Genomic DNA, 26,924 nt, shown 5'->3' on the forward strand with positions numbered 1-26,924 from the left:
TCTGAAGGTTTCTCTAGTCTCACCCGGCCCCTCGGTCCCTCAGCTGCTTATAAAATAATCATTCAGAGGCTTAACATTATTTATAAACTTTATGGCCTATGTCAGGCTTCTTGCTAGATAGATCTTCATCTTAAATTAACCCATTTCTATTAATCTATGCTTTGCTACTTCGCTGTGACATTACCGGTGTGCCGGCATCTTGCTGCTCCTTGGGCAGCGGCTAGCCGTCTCCTCTGCCTCTACCTTTCTTCTTCCTGTCTCTCTCCTGGATTTCCTGCCTGGCTATAACCTGACTCACCATAGGCCAGAGCAGCTTCTTTATTAACCAATCATAGCAACACATATTCACAGTGTACAGAAAGACCATCTCACAGCACTGGTCTATAGCAATAGTTCCAGGACAGCAAAGGGTTTATGCATCATTTCCAATAGGCCTCAACCATCATCACCCTCCCCCTCAAAAAATAAAATCAAAGTCTAGAAATAAAACTAAAGGATGTAAAGATCTCAGAAGATGGCCCTGTTGAAGGAGAAATCCAGACTGCCAGGGACAGGACCCATTCCGTGTTTATGGACAAACAGCAATAGGAAGGAATCCAGGACACCCTCCTCAGTCGGGACCATGTGACACAAAGCAGTTGATCACACAGATCCATCCTCATTTCCTTGACCGTTGTCCCACAGTGAGACGGGCAAGCTTGAGCCCCGCCCCCAGCTTCTTTCTTTCTCCCCTTGGGATTACATTGTTGAAAATCTTCGTATATAAATCTTTTCAGCTCTGTTTAGGGGTCTTCCCTTAAGACAAATTCTCAAAGTGTACACCTCCTAAAGTGGGGTGTGTGTGTGTGTGTGTGTATGTGGGTGTGTGTGTGTGTGCATGTGGAGGCCAGAGATCAGCATTAGATATCTTCCTCAACTGCACTGACTCGTTCTTTAGACTTATGGAGTACATAGGAGCTTCTCTTAAAACCTTGAACACTAGAAAATATACTGTTCCTTGGAAACTTTGGCTTCTTGTCATCTCATACCTGAAGATGTTAACCTCATGGCATTTCCCATGTTCAGACACTAGAAACCTACCTGAAGTATTGACTGCAAAGCTGAAGTCATGCAGACTTCCTCACATGTGATATTTCAGGGACTTTGGCACAAATAAAGCATCTTATTAATGAAAGAGCCCAGAGATTGTACAACGGTTGCTCCTAATAGAACACCTGAGCCACTGAGGCAGGGATGAATGAACACCAAGTCTTAAGGGCATGCTCAGTGGTGGCTACCAGAACATATGTTTTATGAGTAGCCAGAGGATAGCCAGACTCCAGGGTCATCTTTCTGGAAAGAAGCAGGAAGCACTTGGGGCTGGTGATCGTCTTCTCAGATGACTTTCGTCATGGGGGAGCCTAGCTGTAGAACCAGGAGCCATGCCCTCCAATCTGGACTTCACTGGGGACTGACTGTATGACCTTACGCTTTTGAACCTAGATTTTTCTTATCTGAAAACTGGGAATAATAATAGAGTTTTATTCCTGCCTCCTCTCCCTAGGTTTCCAATCTGCTCACGTCCTTCTTCTATAGCACATTCTTTATTCTGCCTTGTGTTTTGGGGAATAGCCTTGGTAACTTTTCAAGGGCTGGAATTCAGCCCTCACTGTCCCTGTAGCCCTCCAAGCCAGTCACAGCACCTGCATGCAATGAGTTTGTCCGCTGGGGCCCAAGCAGAAGGCAGAAAGCACAGTTATTTGAACAGGAGGAACGTAATATCAGGAGTTATTAATATCTGGTAGAAGCAACTACCAAGATGGGACAAGAACATAAAGGTTACTCTAGAGCTGAGAAAGAAATACCCAAGGAAGGACAAATTTTGAAAGGGCCTCTCTCCATGGCTAAGGTGCCAGATGCTGACACCCCTGGAAAAGGTGTGGCTGTCAACCCCAAGATGGCAGAGGAGTTCCCCAGCTGGGTGCCAGGCACTGAACAACAGAACGTCTTCTGGGACACAGGCAAGGTGAGGGTAGAGGCTAGGTGTGCCAAGGGAGTTGGCACACACTACCAATGCAAGGCTGAAATGCACACAGTGCCTGCATCAGGAGGGCCAGAGCAAAGTGGTTCCTGGGCCCACTGCCAGGGCTGCAAGGTCATTGAGTAACTGCCCTCCAGGCACACAGCAAGGCAGAACAACATCTCTTCCCATAGGCTGTACATACGCCCTCCAGGAGCCAAGCCCAAAGAGGCTAACCTTTTCCCCAATAATGTCCCCACATTGCCCTCTATTGACAGTGCTTTAGTAGTACATGCTCTAGAGGGGAATGCTCACAGGGTCCTATCCTTAGAACCTGAGAAGCAATAATGTGATCTGTCAGTGATTTTCTCTTAAGTTCTATTTGCAGTCCGGGAAATGGTTCAGTCAATAAAGTACTTGCCACACAAGCAAGAGGACTGGAGTTTACATCCCCCGGCACCCCCATAAAAGCCAGGTGTGATGGCACCCATGTGTAATCCCAGCATTTGGGTGGGGGTGGCAGAGATAGGAGGATCCCTGGAGCTCACTGGCCAGCCAAAAGCCAAATGGATGAGATCCAGGTTCAATGAGAGACCCTGCCTCAGAAGATGAGGTTGAAGGGCTGAGGAGATAGCTCAGCAGGTAAAAGCACCTGCTACGTAAGAATGAGAACCTGGGTTAAACCCCAGCACCTAAGTCATTAGGCAAGCATGGCCACGTGCTCCTGTAACTCCAGCTGTGAGGGGGCCTGGAGACAGGAGGATTGCCAGAGCTTGTAATCCACCAGCCTAGTGCCAGGATCAGTGAGAGACCCTGTCTGAAGGGAATAAGGCCAAGAGTGATAGAGCTGGACGCGTGACATCCTCCACAACATACGCATACCCTCACACACACACACACACACACACACACACACACACACACACACACACACACACACACATGCTAACTTAATCTTTAAAAAATATAAAGTTGATAATGAAAGAAGACATCTGATATAAGTCTCCAACTCTCTCTCTGTCTCTCTCTGTCTCTGTCTCTGTATGTGTGTGTATGTGTGAGATGTGACATTGTATAATTAATGACTTAAAGCCACACAGCTTGCCAATGGCTCTCTAACACCTGCCTACTTCCCTTTCTTTGAATACCATACATTATACCAATAAATGTCAAACCTCTTTGCGTCTTCTGTAATTTACTGTCTAGAAAGCCCCATCCCCTCAGGAGTTCTGTTCTGTCTTCCTTCTCCTCTTGGCTTACACTTGAGAAAGAGTGAGAGACTGACTTTGATTCCCACAATCCTTCATTTCATGACTGATTTCTCCACTCAGACCCGAGTGGTTTGCCCACTGTCTGTTTCGTTACAAGGCAATCCACCTGCCCACCCCAGACAGTAGGTGTGCCCAGAAGCACAGGACTGCAAGAGGCACTGGCAGGAACCTGGGTTAACCTAAAATCCAAGCTTTCTGCACCTTTGAGGGATTGCCACAGGCATCTCAGGGTAGGCTGGAGGATCATGTTGCCTGCCCAGTCAGGCCTCTAAACCTACTGGAAGAGTAAGGCAGTTGGAGGGATGAGGAGACGGCTCATTGGGTGAAATGGTTACTGATCCCCAGCACCAACATAAAAAGTGTAGCTGGAGTTTTCCTGTGTCCCGCCCAGTCCACAGCCACTCAGATCCAAGAAAAAACACAAAGGCTTATATTAATTAAAACTGCTCGGCCATTAGCTCAGGCTAACTACTGACTAGCTCTTACACTTAACTCAGCCCATTTCTGTTAATCTACATATCGCCATGTGTTCCGTGGCTTTACCTGTGTGCCATTACATGCTGCTCCCTGGATGGCAGTCTGGCATCTCCTGACTCAGCCTTCCTCTTCCCAGTATTCTTCTTGTCTGCTTATCCCACCTATACTTCCTGCCTGGCTACTGGTCAATCAGGGTTTTATTAAACCGGTGCACAAAAGCATTATCCCACAGCAAAAAAGTTTGTGTGTGGTGGCATGGAGTGCTGGGAGACAGAGGCAGGAGGATCCCAGCAGCTCACTGGCCATGCCTGTCTAGTTCCAGATTCAGCGAGACACTCTGTCTCGAAAATAAAGGGAGAATGATAGAGGCACTCTGGCTTGCACACTTCATTCATGGCCACTTGCACATACACACCAATAAAGAGGAAGAAGGAAAGACAGAGACAAGTGATAGAGCAAACGGCGAACTTGGCAGATAGGTTCCAGGATGACCACTGGGCTAAAATGGCCACCTGACTCCGGTGACGCGCCCTCACACACTGCTCCTCTGTAGGGTGTGCTAATAGCAAACGTTGTGCATCAAGACAATGTTGGTAGGCATCAGCCACCTTGTTCTTACAAAATACCCCATCCTCTGTAGAAGAGTGTGATGGGATTGGTGGTCACGGATGAGCCCCTGCAGTGAGGTGGGGTGCGGAGACGTCCTCTAAGGGTAAAGTGGCTTTTCAAACCTTATCTGCTTCCTGTCCTTCAGGAGCTGCCTCGTCGCTTCAGACCAAAACATGGGCGTGTGTATGTATGTGTGCGTGCCTGTGTGCATGCAGACCAAAGTGTGCGTGCCTGTGTGCATGCATGCATGATGTCCTAGGCCAAAAGAACCTAACCAAGCTTTACCCTGTTCGCTTACCAATGAAATCACACTCTTAAGTGATCATAAAAAATACACGTTTGAGCCGGGCCGTGATGGCGCACGCCTTTAATCCCAGCACTCGGGAGGCAGAGCCAGGAGGATCTCTGTGAGTTCGAGGCCAGCCTGGGCTACCAAGTGAGTCCCAGGAAAGGCGCAAAGCTACACTGAGAAACCCTGTCTCGAAAAACCAAAAAAAAAAAAATACACGTTTGAATTGGGGATGTGGCTCAGTTGGTATCGTGCTTGCTTAGTGTACATGAGGCTGGGCTCAGTTCTAAGAACCTTGTAAGGCCAGGCATGCTGATACCAGTCTGTAATCGCAATACTGGGAAGGGGAGGTAGGAAGATCAGAAGTTCAAGGTTGTATCTGGCAGCCTGGGCAACAGTGAAACCCTGTCTCAAAAAAAAAAAGAAGAAAAAAAAAAAAGCTGTGTGTGATGGCACACCCCTTTAGTCACAGCACTTGGGAGGCAGAGGCAGGTGGATCTCTGTTAGTTCAAGGTCAGTCTACATAGTGAATTCCAGGATAGCCAGGGCTACACAGAAAAATCCTGACTTAAAAAAAAAAATGTTTAACAGTAGGCAAATGAAAGGGTTTGTGGTTTCTTCTCCTCTTTGCTTATTTTATCTCTGTTTTCTGCAATGAGAACGTATTTGTGAATTAAATCCATATGAAAAGCTAATGAGGGGCTAGTGAGCCGGCTCAGCAGGTAAAGGCACTTGCTGCCAAGGCTGACAATCTGAATTAGATCCCCACGACCCACTTGGTGGAAAGAGAGCCGACTCCAGCCGCTTGTCCTCTGACCTCCACGTGGGTACCATGGCATGCATACACACACAGATAGATAAATGCAACGAACTTCCTTTAAATCAACGAAAAGGCACACACGTTTTTCTCCTCCTAATCTTGGGCCGGTCCCCTGCTCTTTGTCTGCGTTCTCACCAGACCCTCCCAGCCTCTGCTCAGATGAGCTGCCAAAACTCAGCAGTTTTCAATTTTTTGGAAGAGACTTTTGGAAAAGATTTATTTCCTCCTTCTTGAACTTCTAAAAACAGCCCACTTTTTCATCTACCCCTCAGCATGCGATGACAGATGCTACACCTGCCTCTGACGCGACAAAACCTAAGTGAGGAATAAAAGCCTGTCATGATTCTCGCACTTTCTGTGGCAGGCAAAGCTAGGGGTGTGGGGCCACGGGAAGATGCGCTGTGGGGTGTCATCTTGCCTCAGGCATCCTTGTCCTAGCCACGGACACACAGCAAGATCTCATCCGCTGACCTTTGATGTGTTGCTCTGTCCTTTCAGATTTTTGACAATGAAGCCAAAGACCTGGAAAGAGAAGTGTGTTTTATCGATATAGCCTGTGATGAAATTCCGGAACGCTACTACAAAGAATCTGAGGTAAGTGATCAAAGTGGAAGAGTTATGTGTCCATCCATCCATCCATTTGTAGCTAGAATTTTCCTGCCTGGCCCACGGTCAGGACAAATCTCTCTCACCTGCCAGTCCCACAGCCGTTCAGACCCGACCAAGTAAACACAGAGACTTATATTGGTTACAAACTGTATGGCCATGGCAGGCTTCTTGCTAACTGTTCTTACAGCTTAAATTAATCCATTTCCATTAATCTATACCTTGCCACATGGCTCATGGCTTACTGGCATCTTCACATGCTGTTTGTCATCCTGGCGGCTGGCAGTGTCTATCTGACTCAGCCTTCCACTTCCCAGCTTTATTCTCCTCCTTGTCCCGCCTACACTTCCTGCCTAGCCAATGGCCAATCAGTGTTTTATTTATTGACCAATCAGCAACACATTTGCCATACAGACCATCCCACAGCATCCATTCATCCATTCTTTCATTCCACAGTGATTTGTGAAGCACTTTCTACCCTAGGACCCTTCCATCTATCTTTATGTTTACTTGGTTTAGTATTGACATCTCGCTGGATTCTTGAAGGTTGATTTTTTTTTTTTAATTTAATGTGTGTAGATGTTTTCTGTCTACCAAATGCATGCAGTGTCTGCAGGGGCCAAAAGAGGGCATCAGATCCCCCGAAGCTGTAGTTATTGATGGTTGTAAGCTGCCATGGGGGTGCTGGAAATTGAACCCAGATGCTCTGGAAGATCAGCCAGCACTCTTGAGAGCTTGTTTGGAGGTTCTAGCAGGGAAGCGCAGCTACTCGTATACCCTTGACCGAAGACCGGTCCTCCTCTATTCAGGGAAGGTCGTCCTCTTCGACCGAGTGCGCAGCTTCGGGAGGGACGCACATGGAGCGGTGAGGGAGGAAGGGGACACCCGCCTAGCCAGCCAGATCAGCCGAATCAACCCTGGCAATCAATGGGGTGACAGAGGTCGCAGCCAGATCGCCCTCACATCCCAGCCAGCACTCTTAACCACTGAACCATCTCTCCAGCCATCGCTGGGCTATTTAATGCAAGCCTCCAAATGAAGTCCTCGAGCCCGTACTAAACCACCCCCCAACCGCCCTCCCCCACCACTCCCAACTCTGTCACCACCCCACTTGACATCGGGACCCCTGGGGCTAAGCATTCAACACGCTGGCTTTTCTGAACACAGCAGCCTGTCTGTGTGAGGACGCAGACAGCATTTCATTTCTGTCTTTGGAATTTAACATAAAGAAAATCCTCAATCAAGCCTCAAAACTTTGATGGCTCCTGTTGGCCCAGAAACCATCCTCTCAAAATAGCAGGCACCTTCCTGAGGGCTTCTCTTCTTAGCTGAGAACACATGAACCAGAACATCTTCCCCTCTGGCGCGTCCCCTACCAGAATCTGCCCTCTGTCTTGCTGCTCCCCCTTTATGTCGCTGTTGGTGCCAGTCATCATTTATATCCTGTTAGTGTCTTATTAGTGGCTGCTGATGGAACTTGAGTGACCCAGCCCTGGGATGACAACAGACACAGGGCTGTTTTTGTTTACTACATGCAGTCATTCATAGTATGTTAGACACAGGACCCCAGACTTGTCCTTGAACTATAACACATGGATCTTGAAGCTCTTCCCTCGGATTCATTAAGGCTGATTGAAGATGTCGTAAACCCAATGAAAGTAAATTCTGGGATACTGAGATGGTTGTGCAGTTAAAGGTGCTTGCAGCCAAGCCTCGACACCCTGAGTTCAATCCCCGGGACCTGCATGTTGGAAGTACAAACAGACTCCCACAAGTTGTCCTCTGATCTCCATACACACACATAAGTCAGTAAATAAATAAATAAGTACATAAAGAAATGTTTTAAAAAATCTTAAGCATGAGTTCCAGTAGGTTACACACTGGACTGTCTTGTGGTTTAGATCTTTACCTCCCTACTGGGGGACTTGTTTGCCTAGAAAAGCCTTACTTGGTTTTAACAGCTACCAACCTGATTCGCTGCAGGCTGGAGTTCACGGGCTTTGGTCCCTCAAAAGGCTGGGGAAAGGCCAGTTTGAGTCACTGTCACACACATTCATCCAAAGCCTAAGCATATTGGTGTCATCAACTTTACTAGATCTCTAGCCAGCGATACCTGTGTGCTTTAAGGAAAACAAAGTTGGGGCTGGAGAGATGACTCAGCAGTTAAAAGCCCTGATTGCTCTTCCGGAGGACCAGGGTTCTATTCCAGCACCCACATGTGCTGGCTCACCCCCCTCTGTTGTAACTTCAGTTACAGGTCTGACGCCCTCTTCTGGCCTCTACAAGCACTGCATGCGTGTAAAGTATAGCCATGCATGCTGACAAAACACCCAGACACATAAAATAATAAATAAACCTCAAAAAAAAATTAAAGATATGTTTTTGTATGCTTGGGAGGTCGAGGCTGGAGGACTTTGGGGACAGCCTGGACATTATAAATAGACCTTTTCTCAATCACACCAGAAGTGGGAGGCAGAAGGGAAGCAGGAGTAGGGGGTGAATACATGAAATGAAAAGGAAACTTTTGGGGTTTTGTTAGTTTTTTCTTGCATTTTGTGGCATATTGCACATGCCACAGCAAACATGGGGAGGCCAGAGAAAACTTTTTCCTCTGTTTTGTTTTGTTTTGTTTTTTTGAGACAGGGTCTTAGCCCTGGCTTTTATTATAGTTTAGTATGTATATGTACATGATTGTGTGTGTTGAAGGACAGAGGTTGAGATCTGGTATCTTCCTCAATCCCTCTTGTCCTGATTTTATTTTTAAGATTCGTTTCTGTTACATTTTTATTAAAGTGTGTGTGTGTGTGTGTGTGTGTGTGTGTGTGTGTGTGTGTGCCATATGCGTGCAGATGCCTGTGGAGGCCAGAAGAGGGCATCAGATCCCTTAGGGCAGGAGTTGCAGGCAGCTATGAGTCACCTGAAGTGGGTGACAAGCAACAAATGTTCATAACCATTGAGCCATCCTTCCAGCCCCTCTGTTCTTATATCAATTAGAGGGTCCTGAAGAGCAATGCTGTTGTGTTTTCCTTTTAATCAGAGCAGAGAGATGGCTCCATGGGTAAAGTGCTTCCTCTGCAAGCATGGGAAACTGAGTTTGGATCCCCAGAACCCAATAAATGCCAAATGTTCCTGTGGTAGCATATGTCCGTAACCACAATGCAGGGAGAAGAGACAGGCAGATCCCCAAAACTCACTGGCCAGCCAGGAGAGACGATCAGTGAGTACCAAGTGCAGTAAGGTATGGAGTATTCAAGGAAGACACCCAGCGTGGACCGCTGGCCTCCACCTGCACACACACACACACACACACACACACACAAAACCAGTGTGAATTTGGAACATCAGAGAGAGCACCTCTATTAAGCCTCACAGACACAGAGATACAACTGTCTATGGAATTCAGAAAGTTCTTTGTACCGAGTCGCATGCCCAGGTCTGTCCGTGCTAGCAAAGCCGCAAATAGGGTGAAGATGAGCTCTCCACAGTCTGCACTCGCTATGAGGTTGATACATGGCTTCTTGCTTCTGCCAAGATTTCCATCCTGACTCTCTGATGCTCTGCCAAGATTTCAAGGTGAAGATTGCAGTGGAGGAAAAAGAGATTGTGCAGAGGACACAGGCCAAGAGACCCATCCATAAAGCTGAGGTGGCAGTTTCAGGGGTATAAGAACCGAACCTCATTTCCAGCCTGCAGAACTGGTCCACCCCGGGCAGTCTCAAAGTCAAGTTCACAGAGATCTCATATGAGGCAGATAATGTTGACCAATGTTGCATGTGGTTCTCTTGCCTAATCATTTGGCGTGTTGGTTCATAGGCTTGACTTCCGTCATGACTGTGCCCAGAGAAAACAGTACATGTATTGGCTCCTCACTGATGCCCCCGCAGCTCCAACCCTACTTGCAGAAAAGGCCCATCTTTTAAATTTTCAGATATGTGTCCATACAAAGGGGCAGGGGGAGAAAAAAATAAATAAATAGAGTTCCCTAGTCAAGGAAGTGGAGGATGAGCCGGGCATGGTGGTGAACCCTCTAATCCCAGCACTCAAGAGGCAGAGGCAGGTGGATCTCTGTGAGTTCGAGGCCAGCCTGGTCTACAGAATGAGTTCCACGACAGCAAGAGCTACATAGAGGAAACCCTGTCTCAAAAAGAAGAAGGAGAAGAAAAGAAAGAAAGAAAGTGGAGAAGGATGGTGACAATTTTGTTGTTTTGTTTGCTTGTTTGGGTTTTTATGGTTTTGTTTTATTTTGAGATTTATTTTATTTTATGTGTATGAGTGTTTTGCCTGCATGTATGTATGTGGTCACATATGTGCAGTGCCGGGGGGGGGGGGCGGCTGGAAGAGAGCATTGGATCCTTTAGAATTGGAGTTACAGAGAGTTGTGAGCTTCCATATGGGTGCTGGGAACTAAACCCAGGTCCTCTGCGAGAGCATCAGGTACTCTTGATTGCTGAACATCTCTTCAACTCTCTGCTACCTTTTGAGCTTGACTTTCTTGTTACAGATGAAGGAAATTTCTCTCCCTGTCATCTTAGAGAATGTGAAAGTGTTCGTCTTACTGGTGATAGAGTTTAGTCCTTTTAGTGGGCAAATTTAGATTTTGAACTTGAATAACGATGAAGAGTTACACAGGGCTCAGTCATTAAGAGCATTTGCTGTTCTCATAGAAGACCCAAATCCAGTTCCCAACACCCACATCGGACAGCTCACAATTGCCTTTAACTCCAGCTCCTGGGAATCTGATGCCCCCTTCTGTCTTCCACAGGCACCTGCATGCATGTGCATACACACATACACACACTTCTAGACACACACATGCACACACACATAAGTAAATAAATACAAAGAAGGAAAAAAGAGTCACATAAGGCTGTTCTAGCAAGATGGCCCCTCATGTGGTACAGTGGAACATGTGACAGGGAAGAGAGCTCTTCAGACGGTATTTGATTTAGGCCTTTCTCCTTGGACTGAGGGAATTCTTAGAACTCAGTCTCCAGCTTCCTGGGTTGTAGTCTCCCTGGCCCTGTGCAGCCTTGGCGGCTTCTTCATCATTCGCCGCAGTTGAAAATGTCTGTTGACTCCACTCTTAAGAGAGAAGACGAGAACAAAGAGAGACACATCTAACTTTTCCACTGACTGTCAAGGGTGAGAGATTCAATGCTGTTTGCTAAGGACAGGCCCCCAGAAAGGGAACAGCAACACCAGTTGAGTAACTATTGCCATCCTTAGCTGTCCCCTTCCAAACCTCTGGGCTCTCTCAAATTAAAAATATTTTCATTTGCATCTGCACCTTGGTAGTTGGGAGTGCTAAACGTTTTCAATTATCTCTCCAAAGGGCCGTGTTGGATGTAGCTGCCTTATGCTCGGACACATGGTTAAGTTCAATTTATTGTTGTATTGTTACTGCCCCCTCCCCTGCCCCACATACCATGTTTCATTCCAAGAGGAACACAGATGTTTGGGGATGGGTTCCCAGTGTCTCTTGGGTAACAAGAGGAGTCACAATTTGCTCCATGTGGGGAGAAGAGAGAAGTGCCCATGGCCGCAGTGGTCCCCTGTGAGAATCTTGGGATCAGGGGGCAGGAAGCCAGCAAAGGAGAGATATTGAAGGGAAGGGTCCCCAGCAGCTGCTGCATGGCTGGACTTGGAGCCCTGCCATTACCAGGGTCTGCTTGACAATGGTGCCGTTAGAGTCCAAGACAGGGCTGGGGGGTGGCTCAGTGGCGTGGTGTTTGTCTGTCTAGCATGTGCAGAGCCCCTGGTTCTGTGCCTAGCATAGAAGGAAAGAGGGAGGGAGGGAGGGAGGGAGGGAAGAAATAAGGAAGGTAGCTCTTGATGATTACCTCTAGACAAAGGAAGGGAGGAAGGAGGGAGGGAAGGAAGAGAAGGGAAGAAAAGAGGAAAAGAAGGCAGGTAGGCAGGCTGGTCAGTCTTGGTAGTCACCTCTGGACATAGCCTGAGCAGTCAGTCAGTCTTAGTCCTGAGAACATGTCTCGCATAGATTTGCTCACCTGCTTCTTCAGCAGCTGGAACAACTAACTAGGCAGATGTCATTTCCCCAGGGGTCAACATAGGCGATCCTCTGCTACATTGCAAGTTTGAGACCATCCTGGGTTACACAAGACCCTGTGCTCATAAAGAACCATTATCCCATGATATTCCAGAATTCATAGCCCTCATCCCAGACCTGGCTGTTGTTAAAGTGAGTGTTTGTGTTGTTTATAGCAGAGCATAATGTAGAGATGGCATTATTTCAAACTTGCTGTGTACTGTGCATGCCCTTCATGATGCGCATGCCCTTTATCTCACTAACAATAGGGGTGTGCTGTCTTCCTGTGCCCCCCACACATCCAGCAGGTGCAAAGCGGCTCTATAATGTGCTATCTTTTCTTTCTTTTTAAAAACTTTATTTATATGTGGGAGGAGGAGGTGGGCTGTGTAGGGGGCATGCCATGTGTGTGCAGGTGCCCATGAAGGTCAAAAGAGGGTGTCAGATCTCCTGGGATTGCAGGTGGTTGTGAGCCACCAGACAAGATGGCTGGGAACCAAACTCACATCCTCTGAGGAGCAGCAGGTACTCTCAACTGATGAGCCATCTCTCTACTCCCCTCTTCCTTTTTTTTTTTCTAAAGCAGAGTCATACCCTGTATCCCAGGTTGGCCTTAAACTTGTAATCCTCCTCCTGCCTCAACCTCCCAAGTGCCAGGATTGCAGGTGTAAGTAACCACACTTAGCTTATTGTGCTCTGTTTACCCAAATTATACTGTCCACCGTCTTGTGGACATTGAAGGTGTTTCCATTCTTTCCCTGGTAGCAGTCATACATCTCTTCTGTCTGTTCCAGAGTTTCTGGACAGTAGGATCTTCCTCTATGTGGGCATCTGTATGTTTCATGGGTGTGAGTATATGTTATATGTATGTGGAGGCCACATATCAATGTCACATATCTTCCTCAGTCACTCCCCACCCTTACCCTTTATTGCATACGTGTATTTATTTGAAGCGTGTGTCCATATGCCTAGAGATCAGAGGATAACTTGTAGAAACCAGTTCTCTCCTTCCACTATATGGGTCTCCAGGATTGAACTCAGGTCCTCAGGCTTGGCAGCAAGGGCCTTTCACCGAGCCGCCCTATCTGCCCTCTTCCACCTTGCTTTTTGAGATAAAGCCAAACATGATGATATGTGCCTGTGGTCCCAGAAATCAAGAGGCAGAGACAGAGGATCCCTGAGGTTCACTGGCCAGCCAGTATAGCCTGTCTATCAGCTCACAGTTCTAGATGAGTCCCCATCTTAAAAAATAAACTGGAGGACAATTGAGGAAGACTCCTGATGTTCACTTCTGGTCTGTGCATGCAAATGCATGCACACACACAAATAGTCCACAGTATCAAGAAACAAATGATCTTGTTGTAGAGGGATCCATGCCAAAGACGACATCTAGAGCCCATCATTTGTGTTCAAGCTCACGTTTTCTGTTCAGATGACTCACCCTCACGTGGAGAGGGGCCTGTCTCTGGGAGGACACTCAAATGACTGTAGCCACCACACTTCATCATCATCTGCTCCGCCTTGAGTCCTGTCTTCCCTTCAGAAGCGTGAACGGAGAGGTGAAGTGAGGTGCCACCAAGGCAAGGCAAAGCATGTTAAATGACTCGCTCAGTCCTTGGCATACAGTAAGCGCTTGTCCTGCTTTCATTTCTATTCTTGTGATTAATTTAAAAAACAAACAAACAAACAAACAAAAAAACCCTGACTAAAAGCAACTCAGAAGAGAAAGGGGTTTGTAGCAGAGACGTCACAGCAGCGGGAGCTTGAAGCAGCCAGCCTTATCATATCCACAGTCAGGAGCGGAGAACACCCAATGCAGGCAGCTGTGCTCGCCTCTCCCTTTCTCCTACGGTTCTGGACCTGCTGCGTAGGGAATGACACCACCCACAGTGGGCTGGATCTCCAAGACAGCCCTCCACAGACATGCCCACACACCAACCTGACCCAGACAATTCCTCAACGGAGCCTCTCTTCCCAAGTGATTCTAGGTTGTGTCAAGTTGACAAGTAAAAGCTAAGAGGCTGGAGAAAGGGCTCAGCAGGTAAAATCCTACTGCTCTTCCAGAGGACTCGCATTCCATTGCTAGCATACACACAGTGGAAAATAACCAAAGATGAATCTTTAAAAAAAAAAAAAAAATAGAACAACTGACCATCGCAGCGTTTGAGAAGGACTTTCCTTCAGCTTTGACTGCGCTCCTGGTGGGCAGGAGAGCTGGCGAGCCTGTGGCTCAAGGCAAGCATGTGCCTTTGGCAGGTGGCTGCCATGAGCGGCACTCTGGAAGTCTGTTTGTTTGCGACGTGCTTTTCAGTCAGCAGGAGGAGTCGGGGAGAGAGGCAGGCGTGTGATGCTGACGACAGCCCCGCTTCCCAGACTTTCCAAACCCTCTGCAGGCTCATCAAGATGCTTCAGAAACTCAAGCCATTTGAGCTGCGTAGTTACCAAAAATGTGTTCTTCTCGTGTGGCTTAACCTCATTCCAAATGCCGTGTCTCTGATTCAGCATCTCTAAGAAACCTTAGAACTTAAATTCACTGTTCTGCCAAGTTTGGGCAATCTGTTCCTTCAAGTCCCAGGATGGCACCTACCTTAGTTCATCTTCTTACCCTGTAGCCGAAAACCACAGCCCAGTTAATTTATAAACAAGAGACATTTATTTACTCACGGTCCTAGAGGCCAGGAAGTCCACATGATGCTGACATCTGGTGAAGGGTTTGTGCTGCTTTACACTTGGTAGATGGCAAGGAAGCCATGCAGGGCCTGGGATCCCTCTGTTTACTATGTTCACGTTTTTTAAAGCATTTTTTGACACTCCATCTGGGAGAGGGATAGCAATATAAACCCTAAAGCTTACCCATTCTCCTTCCAAAGGGGAGTCAGTACCTGTGTTTGTCTTGTTGCTGTGACAAAACACCAGACACTGGGCTGGAGAGATGGCTCAGAGGTTAAGACCACTGGCTGCTCTTCCAGAGGACCTGAGTTCAATTCCTGGCAACCACATAGTGACTCACAACCATCTATAATGAGATCTGGTGCCCTCTTCTGGCCTGCAGGCATACATGCAGACAGAACACTGTATGCATGATAAATAAATATAAATCTTACACTCCCCCTAAAAAAAAAGCACCCAACAAAAACAACTTAAGGAAGGGTTTATTAGAGCTCAGAGTTTGAGAGTTCAGTAAGTACCTCATGGCAGGGAAGACATGACCACTGGGGCATGAATGATCTGGTCACATTGTACCCACAATCAGAAAGGGGGGGCGGGGGGAGCTGGTGCCCAAGTCAGTTTCTCCTGCTCTGCAGGTTGCCCTGATCCTCCCACAGGAAGGGGACTACCCACATCCACAGGGAGTCCTCTCACCTTAGTTAACTTAACCCAGAAATGCACTCAGATTTGTTTCCATGTTCATTCTAAATCCCTTCAAGTTGACAGTCCAATTTGACCGGTCCAAGGCCTTTCAGCTTCATCCTGCCTGATGGCATTCTGCCATCTCTGCGGAATCAAGATGGCCTTCTGTAGTCACCAGTATTGAACACAGCACAACATAGCTGCACTTGTCCCCTGAGGTTGCTTCAGAGTTGAGAAGAGCTTTAGATTGATCCTCATCTAAGTTTGCTTCTTCCAGTCCATGGCTCTGTGGGGTCAGCAGTGGTACACACACACACACACACACACACACACACACACACACACACCAAGAACAAGACCTGACCCACTGATTGCCTTCCCTATTTCAGACTTCAAGTCCAGCTGTTCGGCTCCTGTGTCAAAAATATCCAGGGAAGAATAGATGTGTCTCTTCGCCCTTATGATGAAGGGGCTCTGAAAAAGACATACAGTCACTAGCTCACAAACACAGGCCTTCAAGTGCTCAACAGATAGTGCTCAACTAGCTTGCCAAACCTAGCCTTTGAGGGTAGGAAGCTAACTTTTGAGAAAGTTAGACACCAATGTGAAGGTGTTTGATTCAGCTCTATTATTTAATCTGAACAACCTGAAAAATAGATGTTGCCCCCATTTTATAAGAGCACGGAGGCTCAGAGGACTCTAAATAACTTGCTGGAAATTTCTGGAAGCCTGGATTCAAACCTTAATGGGCAGTTGCAGAGATGACGCAATGCTTGCTGCTCTTGCAGAGGACCTAGGTTTTGTTCCTAGCACCCATGCCTAGTGGCTCACAGCCACTCCGGTTCTAAGGGGTCCTGACTTCTGTAGCTACTGCGTGGCATGCTACACGTACATACACAAAGGCACATACACATTAAAAAAAAATTGTTCTTGAGACAGGGTCTCACTCTTTAGCCCTGGCTGGCCGGGAACTCACTATGTAGACCAGGCTATCCTTGAACTCACAGAGGTCTACCTGACTCTCCCTCCAGAATGCTGGAATTACAGGCATGCACCTCTATGCCCAGATAACCTACACATAAAATTTTAAAAAGAAAACAACTCTTTAGGGCTGAAGCGCTGACTCAGCAGATAAGAGCTCTTGACACTCTTTCAGGCTGTCTGGATTCGGTTCCAAGTGCCCACATTGGGTGGTTCACAAACACTTGTCACTGTCATTTCAGAGGATCCGATGCCCTCTTCTGGCCTCCAAGGTCACTGCACTCACATGCACAAGCCCACATGCAGACACACATATATACATAATTTAAAAAATAATAAACAGCCGGGCGGTGGTGGCGCACGCCTTTAATCCCAGCACTCGGGAGGCAGAGGCAGGCGGATCTCTGTGAGTTCGAGGCCAGCCTGGACTACCAAGTGAGTTCCTGGAAAGGCGCAAAGCTACACAGAGAAACCCTGTCTCGAAAAACCAAAAAAAAAAAAAAAATAATAATAATAATAAACAATAAAATATTTTTTAAATAGAGCAATAGAGAAAGACACCTGACATCCACCTCTGGCATCCATGCACACCTGCATACACACAGGGCCATGCACACCTGCATACACATACGCCCATACACACCTGCATACACACAGGCCCATACACACCTGCATACACACAGGCCCATACACACCTGCATACACACAGGTCCATACACACCTGCATACACACAGGCCCATGCACACCTGCATACACAGGCCCAGACACACCAGCATACACACAGGCTCAGACACACCTCCATACACACAGGCCCTTGCACACCTGCATACACATATGCACAGACACACCTGCATACACATATGCCCAGACACACAAAGAACATCTGTGAGTCTCTGATTAGACTTTTGATTTAATAAACTTGAGCTGTCTATGGGTCAGATTGTATATTCTCATTATAGGTCAGGGCCACTGATGACCCTTTATACCCTGTGTCCAAAGAACACTGCTAAAGTCAGAGTGGGTGAGGACAGTCTCAAAGGCAGCCCAGTTTCAAAGGTTGTACCAAAACCCATTTGAGTCCTACCTGACTTCCTAAATGGAAGAGCTTGGCCCAGGGGAATTAGAATGCTGTTTCCTGGCCTCCTGTCATTACACAGTATAAGAGGGGTTTCTTTCTAGTGTGTCCTTGAATAATCTTGTTGACTGTAATTAGCAGTCATCTTGAGATCTGTGTCAAAAGGAACTGGGTTACATTATGTAACAGGGTGTTCAGGAGACACTGTTTATCGTGCTAGAACTGGGAACCAGCCCAATACTGGGAACAAGAGGAATTATGACCCTTCAGTCTTCAGGCAGCTGCTGATCACGAAGGTCAGGGACTTCCCAGGTCTATGAGGAGATTACCTCTCACCACTGCTCAGATCATCCATCTCTAACCCCTTCCTACATGGAGACGAGGGAGTCTTGAGTCATTACCCACACACACATCTCACCTAACCTTAAAACCATACAACAGGGGTCTTCTCAGGTAACTGACGACAGAAATTGGGAGCACCCTCAGACTACTGGCTGATGTAGGAATATGAAGCCTCCTCCTCCTCATACTTCTGTCATGGAAGATTAGGGAGAGGCTGGTGAGGTGGCTCTATGGATAAAGGAGCTTGCCACCAAAGCTGATGACCTGAGTTCAAGAGCATACTGACTGCATCCCCCACCGTGATTTACTGTTACTACTACAACATAGGGCCAAAGCAACAGGACCGAGTGGCCATGAACCGAAACTCCTGAGGCCATGAGTCGGGGGGGGGGGGGGGGGACGACACAACTTCTTGTAAACAGTTTAACTCTGATATTTTGTCACAGTAATGAAAAACTGATTCATACACCTGCCTACCCAGAAAGTCAGTGTGTTCACTGGTTCGGACTCTCTCTTAATCACCAGATCTTCTTGTTATAGGATTTTACAGATCTGGCTCTCCGATGCTCCCTTCTGTTTCCCAGAGATCAGCTGACGGGCCTTGCAGCCACTTTGCTGTTTTAATAAGCAGCCCATCTTGTATAGGGCTCCAACTCAGCTCACCTTATTAACACAAATTAAGGCGTGATGGAAGGAAGGACTTCCTGATGGACAACGAGACAGTCCAGGGTCAGGAAATTCCAGCAACCACAGGCGCGCCATCCTAGGAACCACAGACACTAGGAACCACAGACAAGGGCCAAATCCTTTTCTCATTACGTCTCAAGGATTAAGTGGAAGTGTGTATGAAGTGCTCGGCACCAGCTCTGGTACAAACCTTGAACACACAGCTCCCATGGTGATTTCCCTTTCTTCCGTCCTGGGCTCTCTTCTGACCCCCCTCACCAGTGGCCTTTTTTTTTTTTTTTTTTCTTAGTCCTTTCGCTGTCCTCTAGAAGGCATCTGTAGTGGTCTTTGTGGACTGTTAAATTCTTTTGTGGTGTTTATTCAAAATTCCCACTCTCACATGCTCTCTTCTCAGCATGATGAGTTTTGAATGTTTCTAGCCCTAAATTTTAACTGGGACAGGTGTGGAACACATGCTGAGACACCCCCACCATGGGAACTTGTGTCCTCCAGCTTCCTACATGCCAGACAGAACTTAAGAGCGAACTTCCTCTGAGCGTACCACTTTGCAGGGGACCAGCATAAATCGCCGTCTGTGGTACACTCTGGTGCCGAGCGCAAAGGCTAAAAATAGCGCTTTGTGCGTTAACTGGTAACAAGGCAAGAACTGACCCTTCTAGCCAGGACTTCCACTTAGGCTTTCCCTTTTCCCTTTTGTAAACTGTCGAATCACAGCTGACCTTTTCAGCCAAGTCATCACTTAGTGCTCAAGTCCACATGCTCCGAAAGCTCCTGGGTTGGATTTTTGTTTAAAAGTTTCATTGAACTATATATAGACCACAAACCCAAGCAATCACTCATTTTGAGGGTACTGTTTTAGTCATAGATCTGAGCCAGCGAGATGGCTCAGTAGGTAAGGTGCTTGCTACCAAGCCTGAGATCTGAGTTTGATCTCTGGGGCCCTCGTGGTGGAAGGATCGAGCCAATTCCTGCAAACTGTCCTCTGACTTCCACACTTGCACCATAGCACATGTACACACACACACACACACACACACACACACACACACACACACACACGATAGATAGATAGATAGATAGATAGATAGATAGATAGATAGATAGATAGAGATAAAATGTAGTTTAAAAGTGTATTAACAGATATGTGTAACTGTCACTATGATCAAATTTTAAACAGTCTCATCACCCTAAAAGGAAATGTTTATATGTTAACTGTCACTCCTATATTCTGACCCCCACCTCTACCCCAACCCTGGGAACCCACTGATGTCCATTCTGTCTCCATAGAGTTCCCTGACCTAGACATTTCACATGAATGGGATACTTAACATCCTCCTCTGGGGCAAGTGTTCACGGACCTCTTATAGATAGGATTGAAGTTCAAGAAAACACTAGACTAAATTTTAGGCTAAATTTCTTCCCATTGAAATGGCCATTCATTGGAAGATAATGATCCCAGTATTCTGAAGGCTGAGATAAGAGGATCACAGGTTTCAGACCCAGTGTGGGCTACACAGCAAGACTCCGCCCCAAAAAGCCAACTACAAACAACATTGGAAGGTGTGTTAGTTACTTTACTCATCACTGTGACGAAACCCTTGACCAGAGCAACTTAAGGAAGGAAGGATTTATTCTGGCTCCAAGTCAGAGGGTTCAGTTCATGGAAGAAGGGCGGCAAGGCGTGGTGGCCGGACCATGAGGCAGCTGGCCACTTGTGCTCACAGCTAGGAAGAAGAGAGAGGTGGATGCTGGCACTCAGCTTGCCGGCTCCTTTTTTTTTTTTTTTTTTAATTTAATTTTTTTAAAGGTTTATTTATTATGTATATAGTGTTCTATCTGCATGCCAGAAGAGGGCGCCAGATCTCATTACAGATGGTTGTGAGTCACCATGTGGGTGCTGGGAATTGAACTCAGGACCTCTGGAAGAGCAGTCGGTGCTCTTAACCTCTGAGCCATCTCTCCAGCACCGGCTCCTTTTTATGCAGTCCTTCCCACCTCAATTAACCTACTCTAGAAAATTCCTTACACACATGCCCAGAGATTTACCTCCAAGGTGATTCTAGAAGCTGTCAAGCTGACAATCACTCTTAACCATCACCTTGGAATGACTTTGGTGGAAAGTTCCAGCGTGAAGGGAAAAAAAAAATCTAATACAGGATTTGTGTCCTGTCCATTCCTCTCTGCTATGGGGTTGAGTATTATCATTACATAATATAGCAATTCCTGGCTGGGGTTCCCATTTAGCCTTTTTTATATTTAACATTTATCAAAAACTTATTTCAATTAGCAGGGCAAGCCCCTGTTGGTTTTTGTCCTTTGTGGTTCTGACTGAAAGTGTAATTAATCATGGAGACTTTATATCTCAGTTCATGTGGCTAATAGTATTGCTGCCAAGATGCAGGCTCTCCTGCAGCTGGGCCAAGATCTCCTGTGGGCTTGTCTTTGCACAGTCCAGATGTGAGTTTGATCATAAGCCATGCAAGGACACAGTTTCCCATGAGCTACCCAAATGCCGAATCCCTCAGCGTCACCTCTGTCTTGGCTTGTCCTGGTGTGAGATGGCAATGCCTCCAGGTACTGCTGACCTAACAGAGGGAAAACCCTCTACAGATGTGCCAAAGGGAAGGGGTGGCCAGCCAAGTCCTGGGGAAACAGCCCTGGCACCAGCTTAGCCTTCTTGATATAGATGTGTTTTAACTGCAAGGGTTCACGGTACCATCTGCCTGGCCTGGAGAATGCCAGCGGAGTCCAGAGCCAGAGACTTCAATATGGATGAATGGAGAAGCCCTTGGCCAGAAGAACACATAGTGTTACACATCTCTAGGCACCCAGCTCCCAGACTAGAGTACATCCATCCAGGCAAGAGTCTTGCTTCTGAGAATTTCCACGTCATCCAGTAGATCCAGATGTAGCTAGAGTAGTGTTTGAAGCTCCCTGACCAAGTGAGTAACCAGGCAGTAAAAGAGACCTCATACATCTGGATGACTAGCCTTGCTAAGAAAACAAAACAAAACAAAACAAAAAACAAAAAACCTCTCTAATCCGATTCGAGTGTGAAATGTTGTCCACAGGTTCATGGGATTGAACACTTGGTCCTCAGCTGGTAGCAGTGTGTTGGGGAGGTTGTGGAACCTCACAGTCACCGAGGCCTTACCCATCTAAGTAGATTGTTAGTGGGTGAACCTTGGAGTTATAGCCACTTCTGGTTCTGGCCTACTTCCTCTGCCTCTTGGTTGGCCAATCTCAGAGGAACCTCCCACAGCCATGACTCTCCCATCATGATGGACCGAGATACTCTGAAACCGTGAGCCAATACAAATCTTCCCTCCCTTAAGCTGCTTGTAATAGATACTGTATCATGTGACAAGAAAAATAACTTAGACTCTTCTTGGACTCTTGATATGGGTTTAATGGTGTCCATCTGAAAAGTTCTAAAGTCGGAAGACTGACATAAGTAGATATTCATTAGTTCCAGGACAGCCTGGTCTACATAGTGAGTTCCAGGACGCTGGAGCTACATAAAGAGTGATTCTGTCTTGATGAATAAATAATCTATCCAAGTCTTGCCTGCGATGCTTCTGTATGTGAACGGAGACTAGAGAACTGTCATAGGTTAGGGTTATTAGGGTGGGCCCCATCTCATATGACTGATGTCCTTTAGATGAGGACACAGAGACAGAGCAGCGCAGAAGGAAGACGATGTGAGCTCACACAAGAACATTGCCTGTGATCACTCCAGAGGTATGCTTTATAAGCCAAGGAATGTCAAAGATGGCCAGAAAACCCCTAGATGCTGAGGAAGAAGAAAGCTGTAAGAATGACACTTTGACCTTGGATGTCTGCCTCCACTCTGTGAGACAGCAAATCTCTGTCATCTAAGCCCTCAGTCTGTGGTCCTTCAGTAGAGCAATGCTAGGACACCAAACACCCCAGTGCCCCATTCAGAAGAAGAGCTCCCCAGGCCCAACTTGAGGGATTCTGGAAAGAACAGACAGCAGGGTCTAGGGATGGCTTTCACACCCAAACAATCCGCCTTGCTCTCTAAGAGAAAGTGGAAAATGCATTATGTCTGGGCACCAAACACTATCATATGACCTTGGCCTAGGCCCAGGCCATATGTCTCACCAATAAAAACTTGTGGTGCAGTAGCAAGTGTCAGCCCTTCTCTTGAGGCCGGGTGTGGTGGCGTAACCTATCCCAGCACTCAGGAAGCAGAGACAAACAGATCTCTGTGAATTCCAGCCAGCCTGGTCTACATAGACACACACAGCCAAGGCTACATAGTAAGACCCTGTCTAAAACAAAACAAAAATACAGCCTTCTCCTGAAGTATAGACCAGGAGAGGTACCAGCTTCCAGAAAACAGGAGTGCTTAGGCAGCCTGTCACTCCCCAGAGGAAACCTTCATCCTGTGAGTGGTCACATTCATGTTTGAGCTCATTTTCCTACACAGTTTTGACTACAGGATTAAGGCTAGCCAGATGGGCCGGCAGCTGCCTGGCTTTCTTCTGCAGGCCTTGGCGAGAGCTGAGTAAACTACATGATAGCCTGTCTCGGGCTGTTCGGGCTTCATGGCTGTGTCACTCTGTGACATCGCCCAAGCATCAGGCACTTTCTGTGTTCCATGCTGAAAAGGGCAAGTTACAATCGAAGCCTTGCGTGACACCACAAGGGAGTTACTTAAATCACCATTCCGCCATGTGGATCTCTCCTGACTATGCTGGGATTTCAGATGAAATATTCTCTCTTCCTGAGGTCATATCTTCCTCCATCCAGACTGTTGTAACTGTGCAGGGGATGGCTTTGAAACAGTCATCATTTCTTTCTTAATTATGGAGGCTGGAAAATTAAGGCTCTAGCAGACTTATCCTGGGGAGACATCCTCACCCCAGATGCAGCACTGGTGACAGATCAAAGGAGGGATCCACCCAAATCTCTTAGTTGGCTGGGGTTACTTGGGGAATGTGGGTGAGGAGTTACTTAGAGGGTGACTCAAAGGCAGCTTGCATCACCAAAGAGCTCATCCCAGCATGGTGTTGGCTCTCTAAAGCTGCATTTGGAACTCACTGCACAACTTGCTCTGAGCTGCACTGGCGGAAAAGGCACCTCTCTGCAACAACTGTCTCTGTTTACAGAATGTTGTAACTTTCTGTGTTCCTTGAGCCCTGTAAGTTCCTTGAGTTTCCTGAGTTCTGTATGTTGCCTGGACTTCTCCCTCCAAGAGGGAATGTTTCAATTCAGAGGAAATGGCTACACAGAGGTAGGGAGAGAGGTCCAGTACCTGGTTCTAGATGGTCCTTCTTGTCATCACATCAGAAGGGACCCAGGAGTTCTCCAGAGTCTGTTGCCTACTTCTTCTCGTGGTTAAGTCTCATCAAAGAATAGGGTGGGGTGGGGAGGGGAGGTGTGCATTGAGGGCTGAGCACCTGGGCCCAGGAGTGGGTGACAACATTAGACAGGGTGCTGATCATTTCTGAGTTTCAGGTTCCTCATCTGCTTGTATCTAGTAGCAGTGGTTATACTTCAGGAGGTTCTGAAAAGCTGAGTGCCCAGACCCTACCTAAGTTCAGTTAGAGTTAAGCTCTGGCACCTTGACCTTGCTCAGCCTGCACCTCTTCCCTGAAAGTTTCTGTAATGTTCTTGAGATCCTGAGGATGTTCTGGATGTTCTGGCTTCTGGTTCCTTCAGGAGGTTGTGAGTTGAAACTGAGCAACTCCAATCTTCACCTCTGTCCCCAAGTGACTGTCTCTTTGTGTCCTCTCAACTGTTTCTTTCAAGGACACTTGTCATTGGATCTAGGGCCCATCCATTTAAGCCAGGATGATCTCATCTAAAGCTTAATTACATCTGCAAAGACCTTGGTTTCCAATCACATTGGATGCATAGTTTCCAGGGACGAAAGCATGTACTTAACAATCCTTTGGGGGAATCACCAGACCACTGCACAAAACTTTCAGTATATTAGACTCTAGCAGTCAGGAGGCTGTGGCAGGAGGATTGCCATAAGTTCAAGGCCAGTCTAGGCTACAGAGTGAAACCCTGTCTCAAAAAAAAAAATCAAAACCAACAGCTTCTTAGTTACACTACAGTGAAGCATTAGATCCTTTTATAAAAGGCTAACAACCTAACCAGGCGGTGGTGGCATGCACCTTTAATCCCAGCACTCAGGAGGCAGAGGCAGGCGGATCTTTGAGTTTGGGGCCAGCCTGGTCTACAGAGCGAGTTCCAGGACCACTAAGGCTACATAGAGAAACCCTGTCTCAGGGAAAGAAAAAAGTAATACCTGATGGTTTTATTTGTTTGTTTGTTTGTTTGTTTTTCCAAGACAGGGTTTCTCTGTGTAGCTTTGGTGCCTGTCCTGGATCTCCTCTGTAGACCAGGCTGGCCTTGAACTCACAGAGATCCACCTGGCTCTGCCTCCCAAGTACTGGGATTAAAGGCGTGTGCCACCATGGCCTGGCTAATACCTGATGATTTATGTGGGTGCACATGCACATGCACACACATGTACATGTACACACACAAGCACCCTTTTCTTGGCTCATTGCTATCCAGACACATTCAGCTGATGTTCACATCTGATCCAGAGTTTGGATTAAAGGTGTCTTCCTGTGAGCCCTGCTCCTGTGCCTCCCTCCAGCACTTAGAATGTGACTCTCTAATTATAGGCCGTGTTTGAGATTTTCTAGATGAAATGATCAGCGGTAGATATGACACCAGTCTTGGGGTGGGGCGAGGGGACATGCTGTTCCCATACAAAGCCCAATTGTTAATTGCTTCTTTGGCATTGAGCTATTTAGGAAAAAAAAAACACCCTTTTGGTGTTTAATTTTAAAAGTAAATGTGGCAGAAAGAACAGTGTGTTGTGGGGAAGGACCTGTGATCTTCTGCAGGTGAACTGGCTGGCGTTTCTCAAGTCTTGGGTGGCTTTATCTAGCAAATTGAGGGCATGAAACCAAATTTTCGCTGTCCACTTAAAAAAGTCAATTCTTGGGTTGATGAGGTGTTCAGCAGGAAAAGCGCCTGCTGCCCAGCCTAGCGGCCTGAGTGTGGTCTCCAGGACCACACTGGGGAAGGAACGAGCTGACTCCTGTGGTGTCTTCTGACCTCCACATGTGAACCACGGTGTACATGTGCACACACATTAAAGACAATTTAAATGTAAATTCCTACAGCTTTTACCAAACATCCTTTCTGACTCTGGTAAACATAAACTTCTTTCACATCTAGACAACTGCACTTCACAGTAGCCTGCTATAATTTCAGTTTAACTTTGTTTACTTTGGGTTTTTTGTTTTGTTTTGTTTTGTTTTGTTTTGGTGGGGGGTGCATTGAGACAGGATTTCTTTCTTTCTTTCTTTCTTTTTTTTTAAAGATTTATTTATTTATTATGTATACAGCATGTATGACTACAGGCCAGAAGAGGGCACCAGATCTCATTACGGATGGCTGTGAGCCACCATGTGGTTGCTGGGAATTGAACTCAGAACCTCTGGAAGAGCAGCCAGTCTTCTTAACCTCTGAGCCATCTCTCCAGCCCGAGACAGGATTTCTTTGTGTACCCTTGTCTGTCTTGGAACTTGCTCTGTAAACCAGGCTGGTCTTGAACTCACAGAATTTTTGTGGTGCCATCAAGAACCATACCTTGAGACTGGCTCAATGCATAAAGAGTTTGCCATACAAGTGTGAAGAACTGAGTTCAAATCCCCAGAACCCACAAATATCCAGGGAAAATGGTTCGAATCTGTAATCACAGTGCTCCTATGAGATGGGAGGTGGAGACAGAAGAAGCCCCGGAAGCTTGAAGGCCAACTAGTCTGGCTTATACAGCAGGAAAACAATGAGACTCTGACTGAGAAGACAGAAGATGAGGACTGACACCCAGGATTGTTCACATACATACAACACACACACACACACACACACACCTTGGTTGAAGCATCTCTGTGGTTTGGCTATGTGAACAATACTTTTCTAGTTTAGTTTCATTCTGAACTGATTTTTTTTTTTTTGGAGACAGGGTAGCCTTGGTTGTCCTGGAACTCACTCTGCAGACCAGGCTGGCCTCAAACTCATAGAGATCCACCTGCCACTGTCTCCCAAGTGCTGGGATTAAAGGCGGTGTGCCACCACCACCACCACCACCACCACCACCACCACCAGGCCTGAACTGGATCTTGCAGGAAGGCCCTGCATTTCCCCAATGCTTTGAGTTCTCCCCTTTCATATCACTATGTCTTGTTTAGTTCTTGAGGATTGTGGGTCTGGCATGTATAGCCACGGTGTGCCGGAACAGTGGCTATGAGCCCCTCCATGCTCCTGGGGGTTCGCACTGTTGTGAGGGTGACCACAGAACCCCTGGGCTACGCA

General features: G+C 47.0%; 1 protein-coding gene across 1 annotated transcript in view; it reads left to right on the forward strand.

Annotated features, from left to right (window-relative positions):
- The window catches only part of Pitpnc1 (phosphatidylinositol transfer protein cytoplasmic 1), a 287,375-nt gene that overhangs the window by 228,453 nt on the left and 31,998 nt on the right, over positions 1 to 26,924 (forward strand). Inside the window, exon 6 of the mRNA XM_052758830.1 lies at positions 5,964 to 6,059. Within this exon, the coding sequence (XP_052614790.1) occupies positions 5,964 to 6,059 (96 nt within the window). The remainder of the gene's footprint in view (positions 1 to 5,963; positions 6,060 to 26,924) is intronic.

Source organism: Peromyscus californicus, unplaced genomic scaffold, assembly GCF_007827085.1.
Source record: "Peromyscus californicus insignis strain IS unplaced genomic scaffold, ASM782708v3 Scaffold_3__1_contigs__length_106647218, whole genome shotgun sequence".
Classification (NCBI taxonomy): Eukaryota; Metazoa; Chordata; class Mammalia; order Rodentia; family Cricetidae; genus Peromyscus; species Peromyscus californicus.